The sequence below is a fragment of the Hylobates moloch genome, unplaced genomic scaffold (assembly GCF_009828535.3).
Source record: "Hylobates moloch isolate HMO894 unplaced genomic scaffold, HMol_V3 SCAFFOLD_8, whole genome shotgun sequence".
NCBI lineage: Eukaryota > Metazoa > Chordata > Mammalia > Primates > Hylobatidae > Hylobates > Hylobates moloch.
Window position 1 is genome coordinate 121,795,250 of NW_026652283.1, and position 26,081 is coordinate 121,821,330.

Consider the following 26,081-nt stretch of genomic DNA (forward strand, 5'->3'; position numbering starts at 1 on the left):
GGCCGAGGTGGGCGGATCATGGGGTCAGGAGATCAAGACCATCCTGGCGAACACAGTGAAACCCCGTCTCCACTAAAAATACAAAAAAATTAGCCGGGTGTGGTGGCGGGCGCCTGTAGTCCCAGCTACTCAGGAGGCTGAGGCAGAAGAATGGCGTGAACTCAGGAGGTGGAGCTTACCGTGAGCTGAGATTGCTCCACTGCACTCCAGCCTGGGCGACAGAGCAAGACTCCATCTCAAAAAAAAAAAGAAAAAAAAATTAAAAGATTTGCCAGGTGACTATTCCAGAAAATGAGAACCACAACAATTTAACCAAGATCTAAACTACTCTTATATTACCTTAAACAGAAAAACATCTTGTTTCTCAGATTATTACTTCTTTTTCTCTGGGTTTAAAATTCTAACTTTGGTTATAACAATACAAAAGAAACTTCATACAAACAGTATTTTGTCCGTTGTGTTTAGTGTGTATCTTTAAAGCCTAGAAGAACTCTGCCTGGTAGATAATTGGCTTTCACAGATATTTGTAAAATCAATGAATGGTAAGTGTTCCTAATGATAATATGTCCTACGAATAGCATAAATGGTGGATACCTGTGACCGTGCTGTTTTATTCCAAAAGGTTTCAAAAGTTAATCTGTCTTTATGAAGTTTAAACACATTCAACTGTGTTCAATCTCAAAGTCAAGATTAGTTGTCAAGTTTAGAGATGGCAGTTAGGTGGGACGGTTAGTCAACTCTACTCTCCTCTACAAGAAATACGTCAGATTCACAGCATTCCCTGGGTGTTTGCCTTGTCCTCACCCATTTGGTGGCAATAATCATAAGTAACAGCATGGGCAACCTTGACCGGGAATTTACTTTCTGCTTCTAAAATGCCATGAGAGTAGAGACAGACAACAGCAATGGGACTTGACAACCTAGTGTGCAAGATAAGTATGGTGAAGCCATATACACAGTAATGCTGGTACACAAGTCACATAGAGGCACTCCGAAATGTGTGTACAATGGTAGGGGCAGAGAAGTGGGACTGTGTGCCCAGTGGCATCAACACCAGCCTAAAGGAGTCTAAAGAGCACAGACTGGTGGCGCCTGGTGATCATGGAGCACACATTATGAAACACCCACTTCGAGGTCAGAAATTAGCAAACGAAGGTCAACACGAACATCACAAGAACAGTCATCATCTCACCTACAGTATCGTCTTCATCTCATTAATGCCCAAGTCAGACACTCTGCTCCACGACCTGACAGTCTGAAAGCAGACACAGTGTTAAAGTCCTTGAGCAGGCTGCCCAGGGGAGGATTGTGGTGGGCAGCACAGAGAAGCGGCTCCACATCAAGTTGCCTGAACAACCAACTGAAAACTCTACAATGCCCAGTATGCCTTGCTTTACAAACAGTGAACGAAAATGCAGAAGCATGTTTGAGAAACAGATATACATGGATGTGACTCTTTAAACATCAGTGAAGCATATTCACTATTCTCATTATGGAAAGATCAGGCTCTCCTGGAGAAGCAATAACCGAGATGAATGAGAAGATAGGTGTTTGGGCCTCACAGCAGTTGCAACTTGACTCCAAAGAGATCAAAACTTCAATGAATTTTGAGACACAAGTGGTTGGTCACTGTTTTACCTCCAAGTTAAATATTTTTTCAACTGGCAACAGTTAGGAAGCTACACAGAAGAATTAAAAAAAAAAAAAGCACAAAAATTAAGGATTAGGCTGTTTGTATAAGAAGAATTTTACAAAATGGGTCATTACCCTTGTACGCTGACATTATAAAAATATTTTAAACTGAGATGGTTCTTAACAGATATTTCCTTTAGAAAGGCAATCAATTTTTGGATAGGCCATTTAGAAAAACACACACATTGGTTTAAAGCTTAATTTGCTTGGCAAGATAAAATAGATATTACATCAAAAATTATTATCCTAATAAAACACGATGCTAGCATGATAAGAGAACTGTGAAGGGACTGAAACTTTTCATAACTGCAAATGCTTTGAGACGCCAGTTGTATGCAGCATGTAAGGGATTTTTTTCCGGAAGAAATGCTCTCCAAGTGTTGGAAAACTGGAATATACATGTTATAAGAAATGGATAAATGCATCAACACAATTTGATTGTTTCCAGTAAAACTAAAAGCTATGTGTACATCAAACCTTAAAAATTGGTCACTTTTCACACACATTCTGGCAGTTTTATATAACATTGAGGTTTAATTGTTAATGTTGATGTTACCTCTTTACTCCACTGTTATATAAAATCATCCCTGGCAAAGCTGCAGAGATTGAAAAAAAAAAACCAACCCATACCAATGTAAAGCAACTTCAAGAACGTGGCCATTCTTAATAACCAAATTTTAAAGAAAGCACTTTAAACCAGTGGGCCATAAGAGGGCCTAAAATTATATAAAACCTTTCTAACAGAGACTCATAAAAAATAGTATTCTCCCTTATTTTTCTTGCCTCTGGGGAAAATTTAACAAGTTCCGTGAGAACTAAACATGTTCAAAGGAGACAAGAGAGAGTTAAAAGATAAGCAAGGGAAGTGGTTTATCTCAATCCTGTCTATGATTAATGGGAAGACAATGGAAAGAAAGTGTTTCAAAATCCCAACAAAGATGAATATTTATGACATTTGCATTTTGCAGCAGGCATTTAGAGACTGAGCTACGGCCAGTCTCACTTTTGAAACACGTAGGAAAATACTGAGACTCACATGTCCAGTTCATGCCTTAGGATGAAGTTTCTAGGGCGGCCTTAATACTGAAGTCACTTAGGAGCAACACTTACGGAACTCCACATCACATGGCCCCACCCTCATCTTTTCACAACTTCTTCAACAAACATCTCTGTTTAGGTGTGCACCAGTGTTGAAACATGGCAGAGGGGTTTGCTGCATCTGGTGCAAATCCTACCTCCATGACTTAAGAGTCTGGCCTCGGACAAGTTTACATCTCTGAACCTCAGTGACTTTCAGTGCCAAAACAAAGATGGCGGCCACCACTGCGGGTGGTTATAAGCATCCAGGGTGCATGCAGGTGTAAGCACCCGGCCTGGCCCGACCAGCAGGTAGAACTAAAAGAACATTTTCGCTCTTCTTTGTATTCTTCCAATACAAACTGTTAAAAATTGTATTATTCCAATGTGGCAGCTAGCAAACATTAGCAGGTTTTACAAAGAAGGGCATCATCTTGGTGCTTCAAGTACACTTCTCCTGCCACCATCGCAGGATTTGCTTTGTAGGCTCCTCGCCTGGATCTTCGTGTGCCTGTTTCTCCACCAGGACATGAGGACTCAACGTGCCAACATGGCATACCCCATTACGTGAATGCCTGCTCTCATCTGTCCTGAACCATCTGCCAAGGAGCTTCTTTGCAGCAGAAACTCTTGAGCATAGTTATGGAAAATTAAAAAAAAAAAAGAAAGAAAAAACAACCTCAAAAATATTGTCTTCTCCCTTCCCTTATATGCGCCTTGCTGGTACACAGATGACAGATGTAAGCCGTATTTTTGCAATTCAACTTACAATGGTTCAACTTAAGATTTTCCGACTTTACGGTGGTGTGAAGGTGATACACATTCAGCAGAAACGACACTTTGGGATTTAAATTTGGATCTTTCCCTGGCTAGTGACATGTGGCACAGTGCTCACTCGGGATGCTGGGCAGTGGCAGCGAGCCACAGCTCCCAGTCAGTCCTATCATCACCAGGGTGAACAACAGACACCGCAAGCACCACATCGCCAAATGGCTCCGTCTGACTGTGGGCTAATGTGAGTGTTCCGAGCACATTTAAGGAAGGCTAGGGATGAGCTATGATGCTCCGAAGGTCAGGGGTATTCCATGCATTTTCAATATGCAACATTTTCAACATACAGTGGGCTTAGCAGAACATAGCCCCATAGGAAGTCAGGGATCGTCTGTATTGTAAATAGTGTCTAACTCACTCTGACATTTGTTCCTTTCTCAATGTCTAAAAGTTATTACATTACCCTACTACACAGACATGAGGCGATGCAGCCACAAGGATTTATTTTCAGCACCGTTCTGTAAATTTCTTCCCCAAACTCAGTGGCCATTCCTTGACTGCTGCATTCTCCATCCCCCCGGGCCCCCCTGCGGAAAATGATGTTTGAGGCTGCCCCGTTGTCTCAGGACTCCGTCTCTACGGAAGATGACTGGAGACCTGGGAGGAAGACCCTGGTGCTGCATTTCTTTCTCTTCTGTTTATCTGAAAGCAGCAGGAAAATAAATTACAGGGCTCTACAGTCGCTTCTGATAGTTGTGCAAGTGATATGTGTTGAAGGTTTCATGAAAACATCCCTCTTTGCCGAAGGATTTGATGATAAGTTGGTTCCTGTTTATACCAGTGCAAAATATTTTGTCCAGAGTATGCATTAGTCCATTAACGAGTACAGAACACGCTTCTGTAGAATGGAATTCTTCATTACAAAAAATTTTCCACTACGGTAAATCAATGACCTTAGCCAATTTGTTTTTTTTTTCTTTGCACGCTTACAGGATTCACCTTAAAGGACTTACAGGGACAGCCGGCAAAATAAGCAGCATCAGCCAACCAGGAAATGATTTTAGCACAAAGGATGCAGACAACGACAAATGTATTTGCAAATGTTCACAAATGCTAACAGGAGGTAGGGATGACTTTCTGTCTTCCTATTTGTATTGGCAAGGAACGATTTCATAGAGGGAAAGGCTGGCAATTTGGACTACAAATTGTGATTGGTAAAGATGTCCACAATTTCATACGTAGACACACTAGCTTGATATACGTAAATGTGTTTTTCACTTTTTTTAGACTAAGTTGTAAGTGAGAATATGATATGGAGCTAGACTTGTCAGCAAGCCAACTTTGTCTCCTCAGGACCCAGCCCTGGCAAGGAGAGGGGATATTTGATTCTTAGCAAGCTCTCCTGGGTTTGTGCTTGCTGGATACTAGAGAGATGGTTTAATTACATTTTGCTTTATTTAAAAAGTTAAAAATTCCAAGTAGCAACCAAAACAGTAACATAGATTATAGAAATATTTCCAACTAATAATTTAATGTTCAAACAAGGAATTTCCAGTTGTCATTTATTATTTATTTACTTTGAGACACAGTCTCCAGTTGTTTATTTATTTTGAGACAGAGTCTCACCTTGTTGTCCAGAAAGGAGTGTGATCGCAGCTCACTGCAACCCCTGCCTCCCAGGCTCAAGCCATTCTCCTGCCTCAGCCTCCCCAGTGCTGGGATTATAAGCGTCCACCACTGCGCTCGGCTAATTTTGTATTTTTAGTAGAGGGAGGGTTTCACCATGTTTGCCAGGCTGGTCTCGAACTGCTGACCTCAAGTGATCTACCCGCCTGAACCTCCAGAAGTATTGAGATTACAGGCGTGAGCCACCACACCCGGTCCCAGTTGTCTTTTTAAACAAGATTCCATTAATATATAGCAAACACCTATAAACACAAATGAGTTAACCAACCTTTTTTTGGAAATCAAATTAAAATGAGTCATCTTCTACTTTAAGGCCTTTCTTGTTTTCTACTTTTGGTATCACACTACCGTAAAACAGACAATGAAAACCACACTCACAAGCCAAAGACCATTGTAGTAGTCACTTAAAACAGATGGGTTGGTATTCAGAAACATTTGAGAGTTCCAACACAGGAATCAGCTTTTACAAAATGTTATTTTTCTGGCTGGGCCTGGTGGCTCATGCCTGTAATCCCAGCACTTTGGGAGGCCAAGAAGGGCGGATCACCTGAAGTTAGGAGTTCAAGACCAGCCTGGCCAACATGTTGAAACCCCATCTCTACTAAAAATACAAAAATTACCGGGGCATGGTGGCTGGCGCCTGTAATCCCAGCTACTCCTACTCAGGAGGCTGAGGCAGGAGAATGGCTTGAACCTGGGAGGCAGAGGTTGCAGTAACCCAAGATCATGCCACTGCATTCCAGCCTGGGGGACAGAGTGAGACTTCACCTCAAAAAAAAAAAAAAAGAAAGTGTTATTTTTCTAATTTGCTAAAAGTTTAGAAATACACTGACAGGAACAAACACTACTTCGTGACTGAGACAAGAAAAAAGTCTGACAAATGCTGTCGAGTTACTTCTTGAAAAACACTGAAAGATTTAAAGTAGCAACAAAAAGTCTGCCAATAGTGCAACATGAATGTAAAGAGTAACAGGAAAATTGGCAGGGTTTAATTTCTAGAAAACATAAATCACATCTGCAAAAATTAATATGTTACTCACCCAGGAAAACCAAAGGGAAGAGCTATGGTCAATATATTTTATAAATGAAAGTTACTACATTAAACAAATGGATGACCCAAGTTATGATGCATTTACACTACAGGAATCATTAACAGTGCCGGGCATGGTGGCCCCTACTTGTAATCCCAGCACTTTGGCAGGCCAAGGCGGGTGGATCACCTGAGGTCAGCAGTTTGAGACCAGCCTGGACAACATGGCAAAACCCTATCTCTACTAAAAATACAAAAATTAGCCAGGCATGGTGGCGCACGCCTGTAATCCCAGCTACTCAGGAGGCTGGGGCAGGAAAATCTCTTGAACCAGGGAGACAGAGGTTGCAATTGGCCAAGATCGCACCACTGCACTCCAGCCTGGACGACAAGAGAGAGACTCCGTCTAAAAAAAAAAAAAAAAAAGCATCATTAACAGTCAAAAGGAGGATCTAGTAATGAAAATAATATGAAATTCAGTAATTTTCATGTCTTTAAATTTCATGCCTTTGATGCTGAAAGAATCAGGCCTCATTAAAAAAAAAAAAAAAAAAAGCCATCCTCTGGTTCCTGAGATAATATGACTACCATCTAGTAACAGGGGTCCTCCCTACTGACCATTATTACACCAATGAGCAAAGCCCTCATACTGATTTTGCAAAAGCTTCTTGTTTCCCTCATCCTGGCACAATCATCCTTTTTAAAGCTGAACAGCAGGGAAAGGGGTGGGGTGGAGGAGCCACAGATACCTAGGGCTTTGTTTCCTGTCTACCATTTCCCCCACATGCTGGACCCAGCTCTCTCCTGGAGAAGGTTGTGGTTGTTAGACCACCCAAATGTGGTGAGCTTCTCAGGAGAGTAGGAGAATCGCATTAATAACCAAGGAAACAATATATTTACTTACTCAAATCAAGATTTAGGGGCTGAGAATGCAATTGGAAAGAGACTGGGGAGAGGAAAAACAGCCCAAGAGAGAAAGTGGAGTGGTCTTGCCTGTGAAGAAGTCAAATTCCAGCCAGTGGTCTGGACCATGAATGAACCAGCCTAATGAGCAGCTCCATTTTGCATGGACAGCAACTTCTCTAGTCAGACAAGCTCCAGAAGGGACTGACCTATGAATCTGTCAAAGTCCTGAATATGTGAAGGATTCTGAATAGAACACGCAAACTTCCATCCAATCTGCATTCACCTGAATCAAATGAAGTCACTGAGCTGTTACCACCAGGAAAGAATGTAGGAACCTGGATGAAATACAAGCCAATGTGTAAACACAACATATATATATATATATAAAGAATATATATATGTTTTTATACATATACATATATAAAGAATATGTATTTCTTGATATATATACAAAGAATATGTATGTTTTATATATATACACATATATAAAGAATATGTGTATGTTTTTATATATACATATATAAAGAATAAGTTTTTATATATGTATATATAGAATATAGCATATATATTCTATATATACATATATAATTCTATATATACATATATATTCTATATATGCATATAAAGAATATATATATTCTATATATGCATATATAGAATATATATATAAAGAATATATATATATTCTATATATGCATATATAGAATATATATATATATATTCTTTGGCATAGAGTTTTTATTTAAGAAATAACGCATTACAGGTAAGGCTAAAGAGTACCTGCCAGTGCCATTCCCTACCTGCCACTTGGGTGGAGGTTAATTCACTTTATTAATTTTCCTACATATGGAGATATCAATCATAATTATTTTCTCTATTTTAAAAATTAATATAAGGAGTATCATACTGTATGTGTCCCTCCAACACAGTGTTTTTGAGATTTATTCAGATTAATATATGTAAAATCAAGGTTACAGCAGTCCTCCCTTATCCTTAGGGGAAACATTCCAAGATGTCCAGCAAATGCCTGAAACCACAGACAGTATCAAACCCTATGTGTATATGTTTTCCCGTTCACACATATTTACAAAGTTGAGTGCGTAAACTAGTTACAACAAGAGACTTAAGAATAATAAAACTGAATAATATACAACATATTGCTTCCAATTTCATGGATATAAGATTTGTTCTTCCATAGATCTTAGCACCCTTAGTGTACGATTTTTCTCTCTCCTTATTAAGTCAGGAACTTTCACCTTTTCACTTAAAGGAAGCACTTTACAGCTTCTCTTTGACATATCTGAATTGCCAGCATCAACACTCTTGCACTTTGGGGGCCATTATTTAGTAAAATAAAGGTTACTTGAACATAAGCACTGTAATATTGTGACAATCGATCTAATAACCAAGACAGCTACTAAGTGATCAAGAGACCGGATGTAGTCAGCGTGGATCCACTGGATAGAGGGGATCATTCATGTTCTGGGAGGGATGAAGCAGACAGCAGGAGATTTCATCCTGTTACTCAGAACGGCATGCAATTTAAGGTTTATAGATTCTTTCTTTTTTTTTTTTTTTTTGAGCTGGAGTCTCACTCTGTCACCCATGCTGGAGTGCAGTGGCGCGAGCTGGGCTCACTGCAAGCTCCGCCTCCCGGGTTCCCGCCATTCTCCTGCCTCATCCTCCTGAGTACCTGGGACTACAGGTGCCTGCCACCAGGCCCCGCTAATTTTTTGTATTTTTAGTAGAGACAGGGTTTCACCGTGTTAGCCAGGATTGTCTCAATCCCCTGACCTCGTGATCCACCCAACTCGGCCTCCCAAAGTGCTGGGATTACAGGCGTGAGCCACCGGGCCGGGCCCCTGCTTAGAGAATATTTCTAGAATCTTCCATTTAATATTTAGGGCCACAGCTGACTTCAGGTATCTGAAAGTGCAGAAAGCAAAAACAGCAGATACGGGGGGACTACTGTGTTTCTTTCTCTCACAAACCCCAGCATGCTCCTGTTTTTGGCCAAGCCCAGAAATTAAGGTGGAGATGGGGCTTCACTCCCACAGCCCCTGTGCTGGACACCTCTCCTGCCCTGGCTCTAGCGCAGTGAGAGCACACTCTCACTTTAAATTTCCTTTTTGTCTCTGAAACATAGAGACTTCCTTTTTATGTAGCTCCACTGAGTACTGAATATTTTGGGTTAAACTTCAATCAGAAAAATCATTTAATAGAGCAAGGGGAGCCTGAGTGAGTCCAGCCCACCATGTTGCTGGGACTGGAAAGTAATCCTGGTTGCAGCAGAGTTTTCCAACTGTGCCTCAGATGTTTGCTTATTCCCGCTGTAAGTGTGTACACACTGTGGGCTCACCAAATACGACTGTGGAGAATTCAGGCCTCTCTACACGGCACAAGGGAAAAGGTGCAAGAACGCTTGTAAAAGCATTTGCAGTAATGGAACTGTGATGTCATGCGTGTACGGCTGGAAAACAATCCCTCTGCCAGTGCCTATCCTATACTCACAATCATCTGCATGTGCCTACTCCACATGCCTGCAATGTGCCTCCTGCCTTAGCTGAGTATTGCTGTCTTCGTGGTGGCAGCTGGCATCACCCAGTTCCTAATTCCTTCTGTGTTTTACTTTCACAGGCTGGTGGTTTGATGCATGTGGTCCTTCCAACTTGAACGGAATGTACTATCCACAAAGGCAGAACACAAATAAGTTCAACGGCATTAAGTGGTACTACTGGAAAGGCTCAGGCTATTCGCTCAAGGCCACAACCATGATGATCCGACCAGCAGATTTCTAAACACCCAAGTCCACGTGAGGAAGACTGTCTCGAACTATTTTCAAAGACTGAAGCCCAATGCACTGAAAGTCACGGCTGCGCACTGTGTCCTCTCCCACCACAGAGGGCATGTGCTCGGTGCTGACGGGACCCACGTGCTCCACATCACAGCCTGTAAACTTTATCACTTAAACTTGCATCACTTAACAGACCAAAGCAAGACCCTCAACATCCATAATTGTGATTAGACAGAACACCTATGCAAAGATGAACCCAAGGCTGAGAATCAGACTGACAATTTACAGACTCTGCTGTCACAACCAAGAATGTCATGTGCAAGTTTATCAGTAAATAACTGGAAAACAGAACACTTATGTTATATAATACAGATCATCTTGGAACTGCATTCTTCTGAGCACTGTTTATACACTGTGTAAATATCCATATGTCCTGAATTCACCATCACTATCACAATTAAAAGGAAGAAAAAAATATCTAAGCCATAAAAAGACATATTCAGGGATATTCTGAGAAGAGGTTACTAGAAGATTAATACCTGGAAAAACAGTTAGTGCATTTTTACTCCATCTCTTAGGTGCTTTAAATTTTTATTTCAAAAACAGCATATTTACATTTATGTTGACAGCTTAACGTTAATGCTCAAATACCTATTTCAAGTTTATATGGTGGAAACTTCCAGGACCTCTGAAATTATCAACAGAAACATGTGCCATTTTAGTTTATATGCAGATTGTACTATTTTTTTCTGCCTGATTGTTAAATATGAAGGTATTTTTAGTAATTAAATATAACTTATTAGGGGATATGCCTATGTTTAACTTTTATGATAATATTTACAATTTTATAATTTGTTTCTGAAAGAACTAATTGTGCCTTGTGATAAGAAAACTTTTTATTTTTAATGATGAGGAAAATTATACATTTCATTCTATGACAAAGAAACTTTACTATCTTCTCACTATTCTAAAACAGAGGTCTGTTTTCTTTTCTAGTAAGATATATTTTTATAGAACTAGGCTATAATTTAATTTGTGGTTAAGAAAAGCCTTCTATTTAAGAAATTTACAAAGCTATACGTCTCAAGATTCACCCTTAAATTTACTTAAGGAAAAGAATAATTGACACTAGTAAGATTTTTTTATGTCAATCAGCAAACTGAAAAAAAAAAAAGGTGTTTCAAAGTGCAAAAACAAAATCTGATGTTCATAACATATTTAAATATTTACAGAAAATTTGAGAACACAGGGCTGGGCACAGTGGCTCACACCTGTAATCCCAGTACATTGGTAGGCAAGGTGGGCAGATCACCTGAGAGGTCAGGAGTTCAAGACCAGCCTGGACAACATGGCGAAACCCCGTCTCTACTAAATAATACAAAAATTAGCTGGGCGTGGTGGCAGGCGCCTGTAATCCCAACTTGGGAGGCTGAGGCAGGAAGAATTGCTTGAACCCGGGAGGCGGAGGCTGCAGTGAGCCAAGATCGCACCACTGCACTCCAGCCTAGGCAACAGAGCAAGACTCCATCTCAAAAAAAAAAAAAAAAAGTAAGAAAAGAAAATTTGAGAACACAGCTTCATAATCAGGACTACAAAACCATAAACTCCTGGAGTTTTAACTCCTTTTGAAATGTTCATACTACAATTAATACTAATGAACATTTGTGTAAAGCTTTATAATTTGAAGGCAATTTCTCATATATTCTTTTGTGAGTCATTTGCAAGGAAATTCAGAGTCCAGTCTGCAACTAGCATCTACTGTATGTCTGTCTTTACCTTAAAGTGTTCTACCATTATTTTTTCTTTATTCCGTTTTAAAATCTAGTTTATTTTACCCCAACTTCTCCCCACCCCTTGACGCAGTTTTAGAACACATAGGTGTTGCTACATATTTGGAGTCAATGATGGACTCTGGCAAAGTCAAGGCTCTGTTTTATTTCCACCAAGGTGCACTTTTCCAACAACTATTTAACTAGTCAAGAACCTCCCTATCTTAGAACTGTATCTACTTTATATTTAAGAAGGTTTTATGAATTAAACAATGGTATCATGGCCTTGTATCAGGTTGAAAAACAACTGAAAATAAGAAAATTTCACAGCCTCAAAAGACAACAACAAGTTTCTATGATATCTCAATGACAACAGTGATGGATACTTAGGCAGGGAAATGCTAATGCAGGAAAAACTGGCAACGACACAATTTATATCAATTCTCCATGCAGGCAGGTGATACAAAATTCAAGGACAAATCTCTTGATGTCATTGAGCATCATATATAATCTCTTATGACCGAGAATGGGGGGAATTTGAGTTTTTACTTTACACTTCAATTCCTTACACGGTATTTCAAACAAACAGTTTTGCTGAGAGGAACTTTTTTCTCTCCTTAAGAAAACATTTATAAAGCTGAAAGGAAATCAAACAGTAATCTTAAAAATGAAAACAAAACAACCCAACAACCTAGATAACTACCATGATCAGGGAAGATAGTTCAACTCCTTGTTATGTTTTAGTCATATGGCCTACTCAAACAGCTAAATAACAATACTGGTGGCAGATAAAAATCACCATTTACCTTTCATCTATTAATCTTTTGAATGAATAAACTGTCACAAACAAGTTAACATTTTTGAACATGAAAGGCAACTTGTGCACAATCCTGTATCCAAGCAAACTTTAAATTACCCACTTAATTATTACTTAATCTTAAAAAAAATTAGGACCCAGAACTTTTCAATGAAGCATTTGAAAGTTGAAGTGGAATTAAGCAAGCTATAAAAATATAAAGACTGTTATCACAGCACCAGCAAGCCATAATTTTTATACCTATCAGTTCTATCTCTATTAACAGTAAAAACATTAAGCAAGATATAAGACTACCTGCCCAAGAATTCAGTCTTCTTTCATTTTTGTTTTTCTCCATTCTGAGGACTTTAATCATTAAATTTTCTTTGGACTGCATTCCTCACTACTTTATGCAGAATGATCTCACGTTCTCACATTTGTTCTCACAAATAAATTGATAAAAGCTGTTAAGTTCTGTGAATGTCTTTTTAATCATGGGCACAATTGTGCTTGATAAAAACTTAAATCTACCCTTATGTTTATAAGAATTTCTTGAGAACACCAAATTGCATTAACCATCATAAAACAGTATCTGACTTACAGGAGCTGCAGGGAAGTGGTTAGACAGTTCGAACGGCTCCTCAGAAATCCAATGACCCAATTCTAAAGACCACAGTACCTGCAAATGATACAATAAGCAGATTTATTATACATTTATTAGGCTTAGCAGGTAATAAACCAAGAGTCACTTTGAAGACACTGCAAGAAGTGATACACTCCACAGATCTGAAATAGATGTGTTCTCAAACAACAAAGTCCCTTCAGAATCTTCATGTTGCATAAATATTACGAATATTAATAAAAAGTTGATTGAGAAAAACTCTCATGATAACAAGAAATCTGAGTCATTATTCTCATGAGGCCAAATATTTAAACATCATCCTGTTTTTACACATATGAAATATTATATACATTTTTTTATTCCAAGTTTCCAATTTGTGAAGTTTTATAAACAGTCCTCTGTAAATATTCCACACTTTTATTAATTAAAACAATGAATTAAAAGAAGATGGATCACAAAGCCTAAATTGAAAAGCAATCCCTTTGGCTTGTGACTTTGTTTCTAACATTGGCTAATATTTTCAGAAGTCCCCGGAATACACTTGAAATTCCTTCCCAGACTTTGGAAGAGTAAAATGTCCCATAAACAAGCTTTCATCATCATCATTATCATCATCATTATCCTCTTAGTATTTGAATCCCCACACTTTAAAATGATCAATACAATCTTTTCCTTTTTAATTCAGTAATATTTGAGGTTCTGCAGCCGTCTCCACTCCAGGACCAACCTCCCTGAAAATCTGTCTCCATACACCAGAAGTTTAGAGCTAAAATAACAAAGCTGGATTACATAATTCATGTTTATTTTATTTAATTAATTAATTAATTTATTTATTTATTTATTTTTTGAGACAAACTCTCACTCTGTCATCCAGGCTGGAGTGCAGTGGTGTAATCTCGGCTCACTGCAACCTCCACCTCCCAGGTTCAAGCAATTCTCCTGCCTCAGCCTCTTGAGTAGCTGGGACCACAGGCACCCACCAAACCTGGCTAAATTTTTTGTATTTGTAGTAGAGATTGGGTTTCACCGTGTTGGCCAGGTCGGTCTCGAACTTCTGGCGTCAAGTGATCTGCCGACCTCAGCCTCAATGCATGTTACTTAAGGAGATATACTAACAATATGTGAGGCTCCTCGCAAACTCATATAATTAGCCCAGAAAATGAAAGGTTAAAATCAGGTTCATTTTGGACAAGAGGCAACATAAAAGAATAGTACAGTGAGAAATACAACGTACCAGTAACAGAAGCCAGGAACCAGCCTTAAAAATGCGTGTGGCATTCAAGTTCAAATATAATCCACATTAAAATGTCAACTGAATTTAAACAATCTCATGGAGAAAATTTATGTCCTCTGAATTTAGCCCTTTCTAAATGTTAAGAAACTAAAACCATAAGAGGCTAAAGTAGAATTCTGGTCAGAAAATTAATTAATTTACATAGGCATCCCAAGAATTAATATTGTATAGAGATAGGAGAAAAGACTAATTCAGTTGTATTAAAATAATCAAATCAGAAATACAGTGTAAACATTTTGCTCTACTAGTTTCATTGGCTAAACACATCTCTACCTTAATAGAATGTTCAAACTAGTGAAAATCTACTTTGAAAGAGCACAGGTAAGGCTATAAGCAAACTTAAAAACAAAAGGTTGGCTCAACATATTTCTTATAAGAAGGGCAGAGACTACAGGCGCACATCACAATGCCTGGTTAATTTTTTTCTTTTTTCTGTTTTTTTGTTTTTTTTGGTAGAGACAGGGTTTCACAGTGTTGGTCAGGCCGGTCTTGAACTCATGAACTCAAGTGATCCACCTGCCTCGGCCTCTCAACGTGTTGGGATTATAGGCGTGAGCCACTGCACTCAGCCCTCTCAACTTTTTATTTCTCAAAGAATAATTACAAATTTCTGAGTGATCAAAAGGATTATAGCTAAATATCGGTAAATGTTACATTTCCAATCAGGACCAATCAAATTACTTTTTATTCATTAACTAGTTTATTAGTATTTTCTTAAATGCCTAAGAAATTTTTTTCAGCTAAGAACAAAATTAATTCACAAAGCATTTCATAAGCAAAAACACTGAACAAGGTACTCAATTTTTGACTTCTCAAAAAAAATTTAAAGAGGGAAAGCAATAAGCAATTATTTCAATGTATAAGTGATGAGAGAAAACTGGGGGTGGGGTGGGGAAGGCAATCTGTAAGAGGGATTTTAAGTTGGGCTGGAAAACGTCACCCCATTTAATAATGACTCCCTACTGGTATGGAAAATACAACTGTAACACGAAGCTGGTTTAACTCACTGGAAAGCATTAATGATTGTGTTGAAAACATTTATTAACATTCACAGTTTTTGATAGGCAACATTACTGTTAGTCATGACACTAAATTTATTCCAAATTTCGAAATAGCCAGCCTTATCCAAGTATACCGCCCACCAGAGCTTACCACCCACCACATTGTGAAATTCACCTGCAGTTGTGGTCCTAAGAATACCTGTGGGAATGTAACTGCCAAGGAAAAAGGGGGGGGGAAGGCAGGCGGGAGGACTTCCCTGTGGCGAAAGTCAACAATATTCTTTGCATACAAAAGACTCAACGTTGTGTAAAACAGGGGTCCTGGTACCAGTCTATGGCCTATTAGGAACCGGGCCACACAGCAGGAGGTGAGTGGTGGGTAAGCCAGCGAAGGAAGCTTAATCTGTATTTACAGCCACTTCCCATTGCTTTAATTACCACCTGAGCTCCACCTCCTGTCAGATCAGCAGTGGCATTAGATTCTCATAGAAGTGCAAACCCTATTGTGAACTGTGCAGGTGAGGGATCTAGGTTGCACGCTCCTTATGAGAATCTAATGCCTGATGATCTGTCACTGTTTCTCGTCATCCCCCGATGAGACTGTCTAGTTGCAGAAAACAAGCTCAGGGCTCCCACTGATTTTACATTACGGTGAGTTGTATAATTATTTCATTATATATTACAATGTAATAATAATAGAAATAAAGTGCACAATAAGTGTGATGTGCTTGAATCATCCCAAAACCATTCCTCCCTCACCCTCCCAAACCCCCAGTCCCTGGAAAAATTGTCTTTCACAAAACTGGCCCTTGGTGCCAAAAAGGTTGGCGACTGCTGGTATAAAATACCACTGATTAATTAAAAATCAAATCTGATAGTTAGAAACTTGTCCCACAGACGTAAGCCATAGGAATGTAGTTGATTTCAAACGGTTCAAAAGTATGTTTTACATTCCACTTTACTGGATGATACTTTAGGAGTAAAGTTAGACACATCTTTACTTTAATCAATGAAGGTGATTGGGGTGTTTTTGCCACTATCTCCTCCGTCCACCCTTCACTCCATCAACTGTGGTAAAAAGTGTGGTTGTAGGTGTTTATGGAAGGTGTAGAAACACATTATTTATTATAAGAGTAACAAAAGTAATAATTATTAACTTTTTACTAATTTAAGCTAACAGAATTATAAAAATCAAATTACAAAGATTTTTCTCATCAGATTTTATAGATCCTTTGTCTTAGTTGTTAGGGTAATTGATTTTCTCAAACAACATTTGTGAGAGTTTGTTAGTTTGTATGCTGTTTTGGATTTTTCTAAAGAAAGAAAAAGATTTGTGATTCTTCCCCAACTAGACAGTGTAATACACTGGTTAAAAGCACAGAATTCAACAACTGGGTTTAAACCAATGTCCATCTTTTTGCAGATTTATGACAAGGGGAAGGTGAATGTTTCTGCCACATGAAGACATTATGCATCATTATCAACTAAAAAAGCACCCAAGTAGTTAATGAAATAGTGTAGCAATGAAGGTATTTCTAGATTATACTGAACTTCGGGAGAAAAAATTGGGGGTGTCAACAGTATAATTTTTAACAACAAAATAATAGGGTACTTACATCCAAAGCATTTTCAAGCCAGAAAATAAAGAAGGTCTAGTCTTCCGAAGAGACCAGCTTGAACTGGCAAAATTTCAAGGCAATAATATCTGTTCCAAAATAAGCGATTCTTCTGTATTTCCAACACATCTCATAACATCAAGAAATCCTTCCTATAATTCCATAAAGTTCTTTTAAAAATACAAACCTATTTAGTAGTTGTAGTGGTGCCTTAACAAAGCAATTTTCCATATATGACTTTTTTTAAGTGAGGTGAAATTGGCATAATATACAATTAACCATTGTAAAGTGTGCAACTCAATGGCATTTCATATTATGATGCTGTGCAACCAGCATCTCTTCCTGGTTTCAAAATGCTTTCATCACCCCAGAAAAACATCCTGTACCTGTTAAGTAATCACTCCCCATCCCTCTCTCTCCTCCATCCCTGGTAACTTCTAATTAGTTTTCTATTCTATGGATTTACCTATTCTGGATGTACCGTCTGAAAGGAATTATACAATATGTGCTTTTTGTGTCTGGCTCCTTTCACTCAGTGTGTTCAAGGTTCATCCAAGTTATGCTTTTAATGAAGGCTAGTGATCAGTGTCAAAAATGCCTGTTGAATAATAACAGTATTTAATATTTATTGAGTGTATACTGAGTACTTTATTTAGGTGATTTTTCCATTCTTTTACAGATAAAGAAACTGCCTCACCGAAGGCTACACAGCTATGGTGTAGCAAGGTTAGCAGTAAAATCCACTGCCTTATCCATTAATCTTTTCAAAACACATGGGCGGTCAGAGAATGCCCATATCAAGGTTCACAGCTATAGAAGATAAAGAATATTCTCTAGGCTATCTTTGGAAGTAGATGCTAGAAAGAATGTGGGCTATGAATTGAGGAAGAGCTGAATTCAAATTCAAAATTCACCATTTCTGGCAGGGTGCAGTGGCTCACATCTCTAATCCCCGTTCTTTGGGAGGCCAAGGTGGGCGGATCACTTGAGGTCAGGAGTTTGAGACCAGCCTGGCCAATATGGTGAAACTCTGTCTCTACAAAAAATAAAAATTAGCCAGGTGTGGTGGCATGCACCTGTAATCTCAGCTACTCAAGAGGCTGAGGCACAAGAATTGCTTGAACCCGGGAGACAGGTTGCAGTGAGCCAAGATCGTGCCACTGCACTCCAGTCTGGGCAACAGAGCGAGACTCTGCCTCAAAAAAAAAAAAAAAAAAAAAAATTTACCGTTTCCAAGCACTATGACCATGGGCAATTTACTGAAAGTGTTCAAGCCACAGTTTCCACAGAGGATTACTGTATTGACTAACAGGTTGACGATGTGTAAAACACTGACAAAGCAGCTCCGTATCTTTAAATGTTCCATGTGACTAACATCATTGGGATGCTGTCTCATCTCCACCCCCGAATACGACACATCCCCTGTCATATTTTGCATCCTGGGGACCTAATGCTGGGTCACAGGACCAGCAGCCTGGACCTCACCTCAAGCCTGAGCAGACCCAGACCCACTGAACCAGCATCTGCACTTCAGTAAGATCTCCCAGGTGATCCACACATTAGTAAGGTTTTAAAAAGCACTGCTGTACCTGTCTCATAAAGAAAGGAGCAGGAAGCTAAATATCTAACACAGCCTATTTAACCAAGAAAGGGAAGATAAGCAATAAAGTACTAAAAGTATGTAGTTAAGAACCCATTTCCCTTTTAAAAGACATTGACCGATAGAGAATGAATTCCAGGTGGTGAGAGGGAAAACAAGCTGCATGTTGACCTAGGCTTGAACATTCTTATGAAAAGCTCAGCTCAATTGAACACAAACATTTAAGTTCAATTTATTCTGCATGCATTCTACCTAATTCTTTCCAGTTTCCAAAAATGAAAATGGGTGATTCTCAGATGTTAAGGCTTAACTGCTCAGTAATATTCACTTTATAAATACAGCTAAGCAATGACCAGGGCGACCCAGCATGTCACCACTGTACTCACATGTGAAGTCCAAACATCTTTATAAATAACTAAGCGCGTACTTCTCTTATCAAAAGGAAAACAAAGAAATAAATATAACAAATTCCAATGTAACTAAAATAAATAGCAGAAACATCACTTCACTGTATGAAAACACAGCAGAAATTATTACCAACACAGACAATAAACCAAGTATTACGGCTACTAAGAGTAATCACTATTTTTTGTTCATCTTTCTGTGAGTTTGAATTACAAAGTTGTTTTTCTTAAATGAACATCAGGTCAACTTACATTAATGAATTTTAACAAGAAACAAATTAACTACATGGGTGATTTGCAATTTAGGCTGATGCATAATTTTTATATCATATTTTTAACTCATCAGGGGCAAGAAGAAATTCTGAGATAAAAACAAACAAACAAAAAACAGGTCATCCATCTACTCATTTATTCATTCAATAAATAAGGATTGAGTTCCATGTCCAGTCCTAGCTCCTGGGGCTATGTAAGCACACAGGCACATTCTCTGCCCTTGAAGGACTGGCAATTGATAACTAACCAGTGTCCACTAAAGAGGACACTTACATTTTTAAAACGTTCTTCCCTGTGCCAGGGAGTGTATGGCTGTCTCTAAAATACTATCAAAACTACTGTTTACAATTTAGTATTTGAAATAAATGATCCGGCCGGGCACGGTGGCTCACACTTGTAATCCCAGCACTTTGGGAGGCCGAGGCGGGTGGATCACGAGGTCAGGAGATCGAGACCACGGTGAAACCCCGTTTCTATTCAAAATAAAAAAAAATTAGCCGGGCGTGGTGGCAGGCGCCTGCAGTCCCAGCTACTCAGAGAGGCAGAGGCAGGAGAATGGCGTGAACCTGGGAGGCGGAGCTTGCAGTGAGCCAAGATTGCGCCACCGCACTTCAGCCTGGGCGACAGAGCGAGACTCCGTCTCAAAAAAAAAAAGAAATAAATGATCTACTACAATAAACTATAAACAGAATATTAGAAATACATAAAAAGAAAACACATGGTGAATAATAGTATTTGTGTATATTCTTTCTTTTTTTTTTGTTACCCAGCAAAACTAAAGTCAAAAGAAACTGCAGGGCCAGGAGTGGTGGCTTACGCCTGTAAGCCCAGCACTTTGGGAGGCCGAGGCCGGGGGCGGGGGGGGGATTGCCTGAGCTCAGGAGTTCGATTCCAGCCTGGGCAACATGGTGAAACCACGTCTTTACTAAAATACAAAAAATGAGCCAGGCATGGTGGCATGCGCCTGTTAATTCCAGCTAATCCCAGCTACTTGGGAGGCTGAGACAGGAGAATCACCGGAACCTGGTAGGTGGAGGTTGCAGTGAGCCGAGATCATACCACTGCCCTCCAGCCTGGGCGACAGAGTAAGACTCCGTCTCCAAAAACAAACAAAAGAAACCACGAAGAAAGAAATTGCATAACATTCAGTGGAGATGTGTCTCCGCTGCCTTTAGAGAACTATCCAGTGGTGTGTGTTGACAGAATTTGAATTTGTGATCCCATCCAAATTTCAGGTTGAACTGTAATCACCAGTGTTGAAGGTAGGGCCCGGTGGGAGGTGACTGGATCCTGGGGGCAGAGTTCTCATGAATGGTTCAGCCTCACCCCACCTTGGTACTGCATAGTGAATGAGTTCTCAAGAGATGTGGTTGTCTAAAAGTGTGTAGCACCGCCACGCCCTTTCCTCCTGCTCCGCCCATGGAAGATGGGGCCACTTCCCGGCTTCGCTTTCTGCGATGATTGAAACTTTCCTGAGGCCTCCCCAGAAGCCACTATGCTTCCTGTACATCCTGCAGAAACGTGAGCCAATGAAACCTCTTCTCTCCATAAATTACCGAGGCTCGGGTATTACATGTGTAGCATAGCAAATCGTGGGAAGCCTACAGAAGAGGAGCGGGACCATGTTAAGGACAAAAGCACTTGACTCTGCCATAGCCTCCCTAGAGCCACTAACCAGGAAGCAGACAATGGTATTTACACGGCAAAGCTTAGTATGCAGTCTCTGTACTACCCAAGAGTACAATAATTTAACAATAATCATTATCAATTAATCAATTAAATTAATTACTTAAGTCAATCAATAATTTGATAATGAAAGGTTAATAATTTTATATTAAGTAATTGTTATTAATATTAATATTACTTTATTTGATAATTTAATATAAAATATTTAATTTCAAATTTTATTTTTTAATCTTAAATTTTAAAATTCTAAAAATTTAATATTAAGTATTTAATATTAATATTATTAATAATTGTTATTAATGATTAATAGCATCACTAATTATTGATATTATATTATTAATATATGCAATGCTTGTTAAATTATTAAGTTAGGGAGAACCTTAATATTCTGGCAGAGAAACTTTCAGAAACAAGAACCCATGAAAAAGAACTAAAAAATAGATCTATTATGAACCTATGGCAAGCTGTTACTCTAGCTGACAAAACAGCATTACATAATTCTCATTCTCTGGTTAAGGACAGCCTAACAGATTTTCTGTATGAAATTTTCCTATGAAATTCATTTCATTTGGAATTCCTATCCAATTCATTGGAAATTAATTTTAGGAGAAATGCATTAGGTGGATCATACATCAAAAGTATCAGGTGGCAAAATGTACAATGTTGTCAATTATAGCTTTGAAAAAAAGTAAAACAGTGTTCTCAAATCTAGTATTTCGTACATCAGCGCTCTTCAAAAGCTAACATTGTCCCTAAAACCAAATTCCTAGAGGGTCCTTACACACAGACTGTAACAGAAGTAGCATGTTCCTTGGAAATCTATTTTAACTTGGGGATAGAGTTTAGAAGCCTTGAAATAATAGATTGTTAACAATGTCCCCAAAGTCCCTGAGGGACATCTAAATGATATCTAAAGGATGGACAGCTGAAGACAGTTTTTGAAGTTACAGATAAAATCAAACCATGGTTGAATTTTCCAATGAATACCTGAAGTTAAGATATTCTGTGCTATTATTTAATATTTACAGTGAGAACTGCATGATTGAGACGTCAGAAACAAAAGTGAAAATTCAGATGCCTGGCAGAACACTGCAAAGGTTACAGTGCACCTTTAGGTATGGCCAAAGCTTGGAATTTGTGCTGTAGTTCAGCATGGACCAAGTTCAGGTCCTAGAGGTCTCGGTCATAAAGCAAAGGTGGGGGAACTGAGCTCTACAATGAAGACCTGTGTTACTTCACAGTTGATCCAAGTTAATAGAAAAGACCAACGGTGTGATCTGTGAAGGCCATGATTTGGAAAAGGATGGGTGGCAACAAGTACCCTCTCAACTTGTTGGTTTTTAGCCTTGTCTATTTAAAGTATTTGCCAAATACAGCAACTTTTTCATTAATATACATAATCTTAGTTTACTTTTTAAATTTTTTTTTCCCTGATAACTCAGCCAACAGATTCAAATGCTTCCCAAGGCCACACTCAACTCACCATAATGCAACCACATCACCAAGCACCAGGATGATGATCTGTGTTGCAGTTGGCAACATGAGAAGGCTCAAGTCACACTTCATAGTGCCCCATTCGCTGACAACCAATCTCTCTGATCTAGCAGCAGCAGTATGTCTAGGAATAATGTATCAGCAATACATCTGATCATAATTCCTAACTCAGCAAATGGCACCATTACACATAACCCTGGTGCTTCCACTGCTTTGTGTACCACTGATTCTTCAACTCTCTTAGTCATTGGATTCAACTTGCTTTTTTCAAGGCCTCTGACAACATCCACCTGATGAAATCACACAGTGGCTTCTGTCTCCTCCTATTCACCTTCCAGCAGCACTCAGCACAGCTGAGCATCCTTCCTTCCTCAAACAGTCCTCCTTCTGACTGATAACATGTTCCCCTGGTGTCTCCCCGAGGTTGCTAGCTAGCCGTTCCCGGGTCCCCTCGCCTCCCCCTTCTCCCTGAGTTCTGCATAGCGGCACAGCCCAGAGCTCAAACCTAAATTTACTGTTTTCTTCATTCTACACTCCCTTCCAGGTACCATGGCCGGAGTGAATAGTTAACCTTTCCTCTGAATATATGTACATATATATAATCTATGTGATATCTTTATTTGAATGTCTAGTAGGAATCTCACACCCAATATGCCTACATCAATTTTTGATTATAACCCAAACCCTGTACACAATTTTCTGCCCCAGAATTCCCTAATTCTGCAAATGGCACCATTATCTATAGTTAGTTGCCCCAGGAAAAAATCTGGGTGGGAGTCTTCTTGACTTCTCCATTCCCACATACCTCATGTTACAGATTCCACTAGATCTTCCTAGGAAGCGCGCTGACCTACTCTCTCCTCCCCACCGATCAACCCCTCCTCCAGACACAGCCGCAGTCATTGTTCACCTCGATGATCCTAGCTGCCTCCTGCTGCTTACTCTGTTCTTACCTCCCTGCAATCCACTCTTTGCTGAGAGGCCACACAGACAAAAGCTGTCACTCTGTAGTTAAAATAGTCCGATGGCTTCTGCATCCCTCATCTTGATCTACATAGCCATACTGGGGCCCTACAGCCTTCTCCAACACCTGTCCTCCTCACTCCTGGTGCCTCAGGTATTTCTCTTTCTTGCAAAGGTGCAGCCTTAGGACCCGTGCACTGGCTTTTCTGTGCCAGGTGCATTAGGTAGATTCTGTCTAGCACCTTTAGAAAATTAAAGAAAAAATATTAATGTAAAAATTTGAAAATGGTGATCAAACTTTATTTCTAATCAAGCCTGTGGATGCATCTCAGGGTGACTCTACAGTCTTCTCCCACTAAAATAATCACTTTGACTCTTTCAAACTCCAACATTCGTCATTCTTAGCACTCACAGGCTTGTCCACATCTTTTCAAATGTCGTCTTGGAGGGCAGCACCAAAGCCCTCAATTTTCCAGATGAATCACTTTTTGGTATCTGTCCTCAATCAGGAGATTATGGTCCTGGGAAGCATGGCGGCTCCAAACTGGGAAATGCGCACCTTGGGGTCTTGCCAGGAGCAACAGACAGGGGGATGGAGGACCTAGACCACAGCACCTGCTTCCCATGCTCCCAGTGGCCAGTGGCCATGCTGCCACAGCCTGCAGGAGCCTCCGCAGAGAACGAGCTCTGGCACTGTTCAGGAACCACTGCAAGTGAAAGCAGCGGACAAACTCTGTGGGAGTTTGGGCAAAACCAGAATCCATTATTTTAATAAGGAAAATGTATAAATTAGGTGTCCTGGAGATAAATGTCCATAGTCACTGCCTTAAAACAATGCCTTGACAGAGATGTGTTTCTAAGATCCACATTCAAGTCAGACAAGCTATTTTTGCCCAGAGTCTCCATCACTAAATTTACTATTTGTAGCATCCTTCTCGGCTGCAAAAATGTTCTGTCAGGATCCAGTGAGACAGTGCATGGGAAACACTCCGTGAAGTATAAAGTCCTCTACCAAGGTATAATCTGTAGCAGCATAAAAAGGACTTTGAAATCAAGCCGTGAAAGTTCAGAGACCCAGGCCTGAGATCCTAGTCAGCTTGCAAGTGCGAGCAATAAATGTCTGCCAGAGAGAACTGAAGGGAACCCTCAGAAACTCGGTGTCAATGAGACACACCAAGTACAACGTACCTGAAAATTATTCCTGACATGAGTTATGAAGTTAATCTGCCAACTTAAGGTTAAAAAGAGAATGGTTTCTCAGGATGAGCCCTTTTGAACAGACTTAGGAATGCAGGGTGATGAACTAACACCAGGGAAAAGCTGAGATCCCAGTTCTGGTTCCACCACGAGTTATAATATTAGGAGAGCGGCTCGGCATTTCATAAAACGAGAGGCGTGAACGGAATGAAGTGTGTGTTATTCTAACACTTCATTGATTCTATGCTCACCACTGATAAAAACACATCTCATCTGACTCACCACTTACTAAGTTCAATGTGGATCACATTATCTCAAGAAAATAGTCATGATGACATCATTTTAGATTAAGAAAACACTTGATTATTTGTCGATAGTTAGCGGCCTTGACATTTTGTTGTAAAGCTGATTTAGCTTTTAAGCCCTACACTCATATTTATAAGTGAATTAGCTTTAAATCTCTATTTTCAGATCCTTTTCATAAGCTGTTCAGAATCAAAATCTTAAAATCTGAATACAGGCTGTTATTCCTTACTGTGCTGGACAGAATGACACCGAGTGGTAGCTGGAAAAAGGGAAGACTGGATCACAGGACACCCCGCTTGTATTTTAGCATCCACAAAAGGGCTTTGAGGGAAAGTAGAATTGTAGATAAGTCACGGGAAAATGCAGGAAACATCAAATTAAGTGACAGTGGGATAGAGTATTTAAAGGTTCAAACTGTACTATGCTTGAACAACACAACAAAACAACGCGAGTCTAAAGGGACACTTTGGTCAAATTAATTTCTTTTTCTGTTGTGTTACTTCCTGTCTCCTGTAAATAGGAAGCTCAGCAACTCCTGGCATGGTTTTCTATTTCCATGCATCTGCCAGACAATTCAGTCATGAAGGAGGAAAAACATAAATTATTCTCTTTCCTGAAAACAGTAGAGCTAACAGTGGGGGTGTGAACTGCTGTAAACATGGAAAAATTGCCAATAAACTTCTCAAAAACATTAAGTCAAAATTCAAACTGAATTTTGTTATAAAATCGCCACAGTTTCTGATATGACTAGCTGGGCCACATGCAACCATCTAATCCTGAAGAACTGCTACAACTCTCCTTTACAAGAAATTTCCAGAGAATATCACACAAACCCTGAAATAAAAACATGCTCCGTAATGTTTTTCTTGGAGTCCAGTTTATACTGCTAGCCAAGGAGAATATTTTAAGAATCCCCCAATTGCATTGGAGACAGGGTTAGAAGGAGGAGGATGAGAGAGAGAGAGAGAGAGAGAGAGCCAGAGAGACAAAGAGTGCCAGAGAGAGAGAGAGAGAGAGATTCCTTGTACACAAAGTCAATGTATATAATATATGACATGGATACTTCAAATCTTGACCCTAAAAGAAATTGGAACTGTGAAGTTT

The 26,081-nt window shown here is 39.4% G+C and overlaps 2 protein-coding genes across 9 annotated transcripts in view; one reads left to right on the forward strand and one right to left on the reverse strand.

The window, feature by feature from the left end:
- ANGPT2 (angiopoietin 2) overlaps positions 1 to 13,420 on the forward strand; it is a 62,889-nt gene extending 49,469 nt beyond the window's left edge. For both annotated transcript variants that reach the window (XM_032162516.2, XM_032162517.2), the window contains exons 8-9: positions 4,533 to 4,663; positions 9,800 to 13,420. In XM_032162516.2, the coding sequence (XP_032018407.1) occupies positions 4,533 to 4,663; positions 9,800 to 9,960 (292 nt within the window). In that variant the 3' untranslated portion in view covers positions 9,961 to 13,420. The remainder of the gene's footprint in view (positions 1 to 4,532; positions 4,664 to 9,799) is intronic.
- MCPH1 (microcephalin 1) overlaps positions 1 to 26,081 on the reverse strand; it is a 238,303-nt gene that overhangs the window by 131,224 nt on the left and 80,998 nt on the right. For all 7 annotated transcript variants that reach the window (XR_009214583.1, XM_058442965.1, XM_032162515.2 and 4 more), the window contains one exon: positions 13,123 to 13,200. Coding sequence is in view for 6 of the 7 variants with exons in the window: in XM_058442965.1 (XP_058298948.1) it covers positions 13,123 to 13,200 (78 nt within the window). In the remaining variant the exon portion in view is untranslated. The remainder of the gene's footprint in view (positions 1 to 13,122; positions 13,201 to 26,081) is intronic.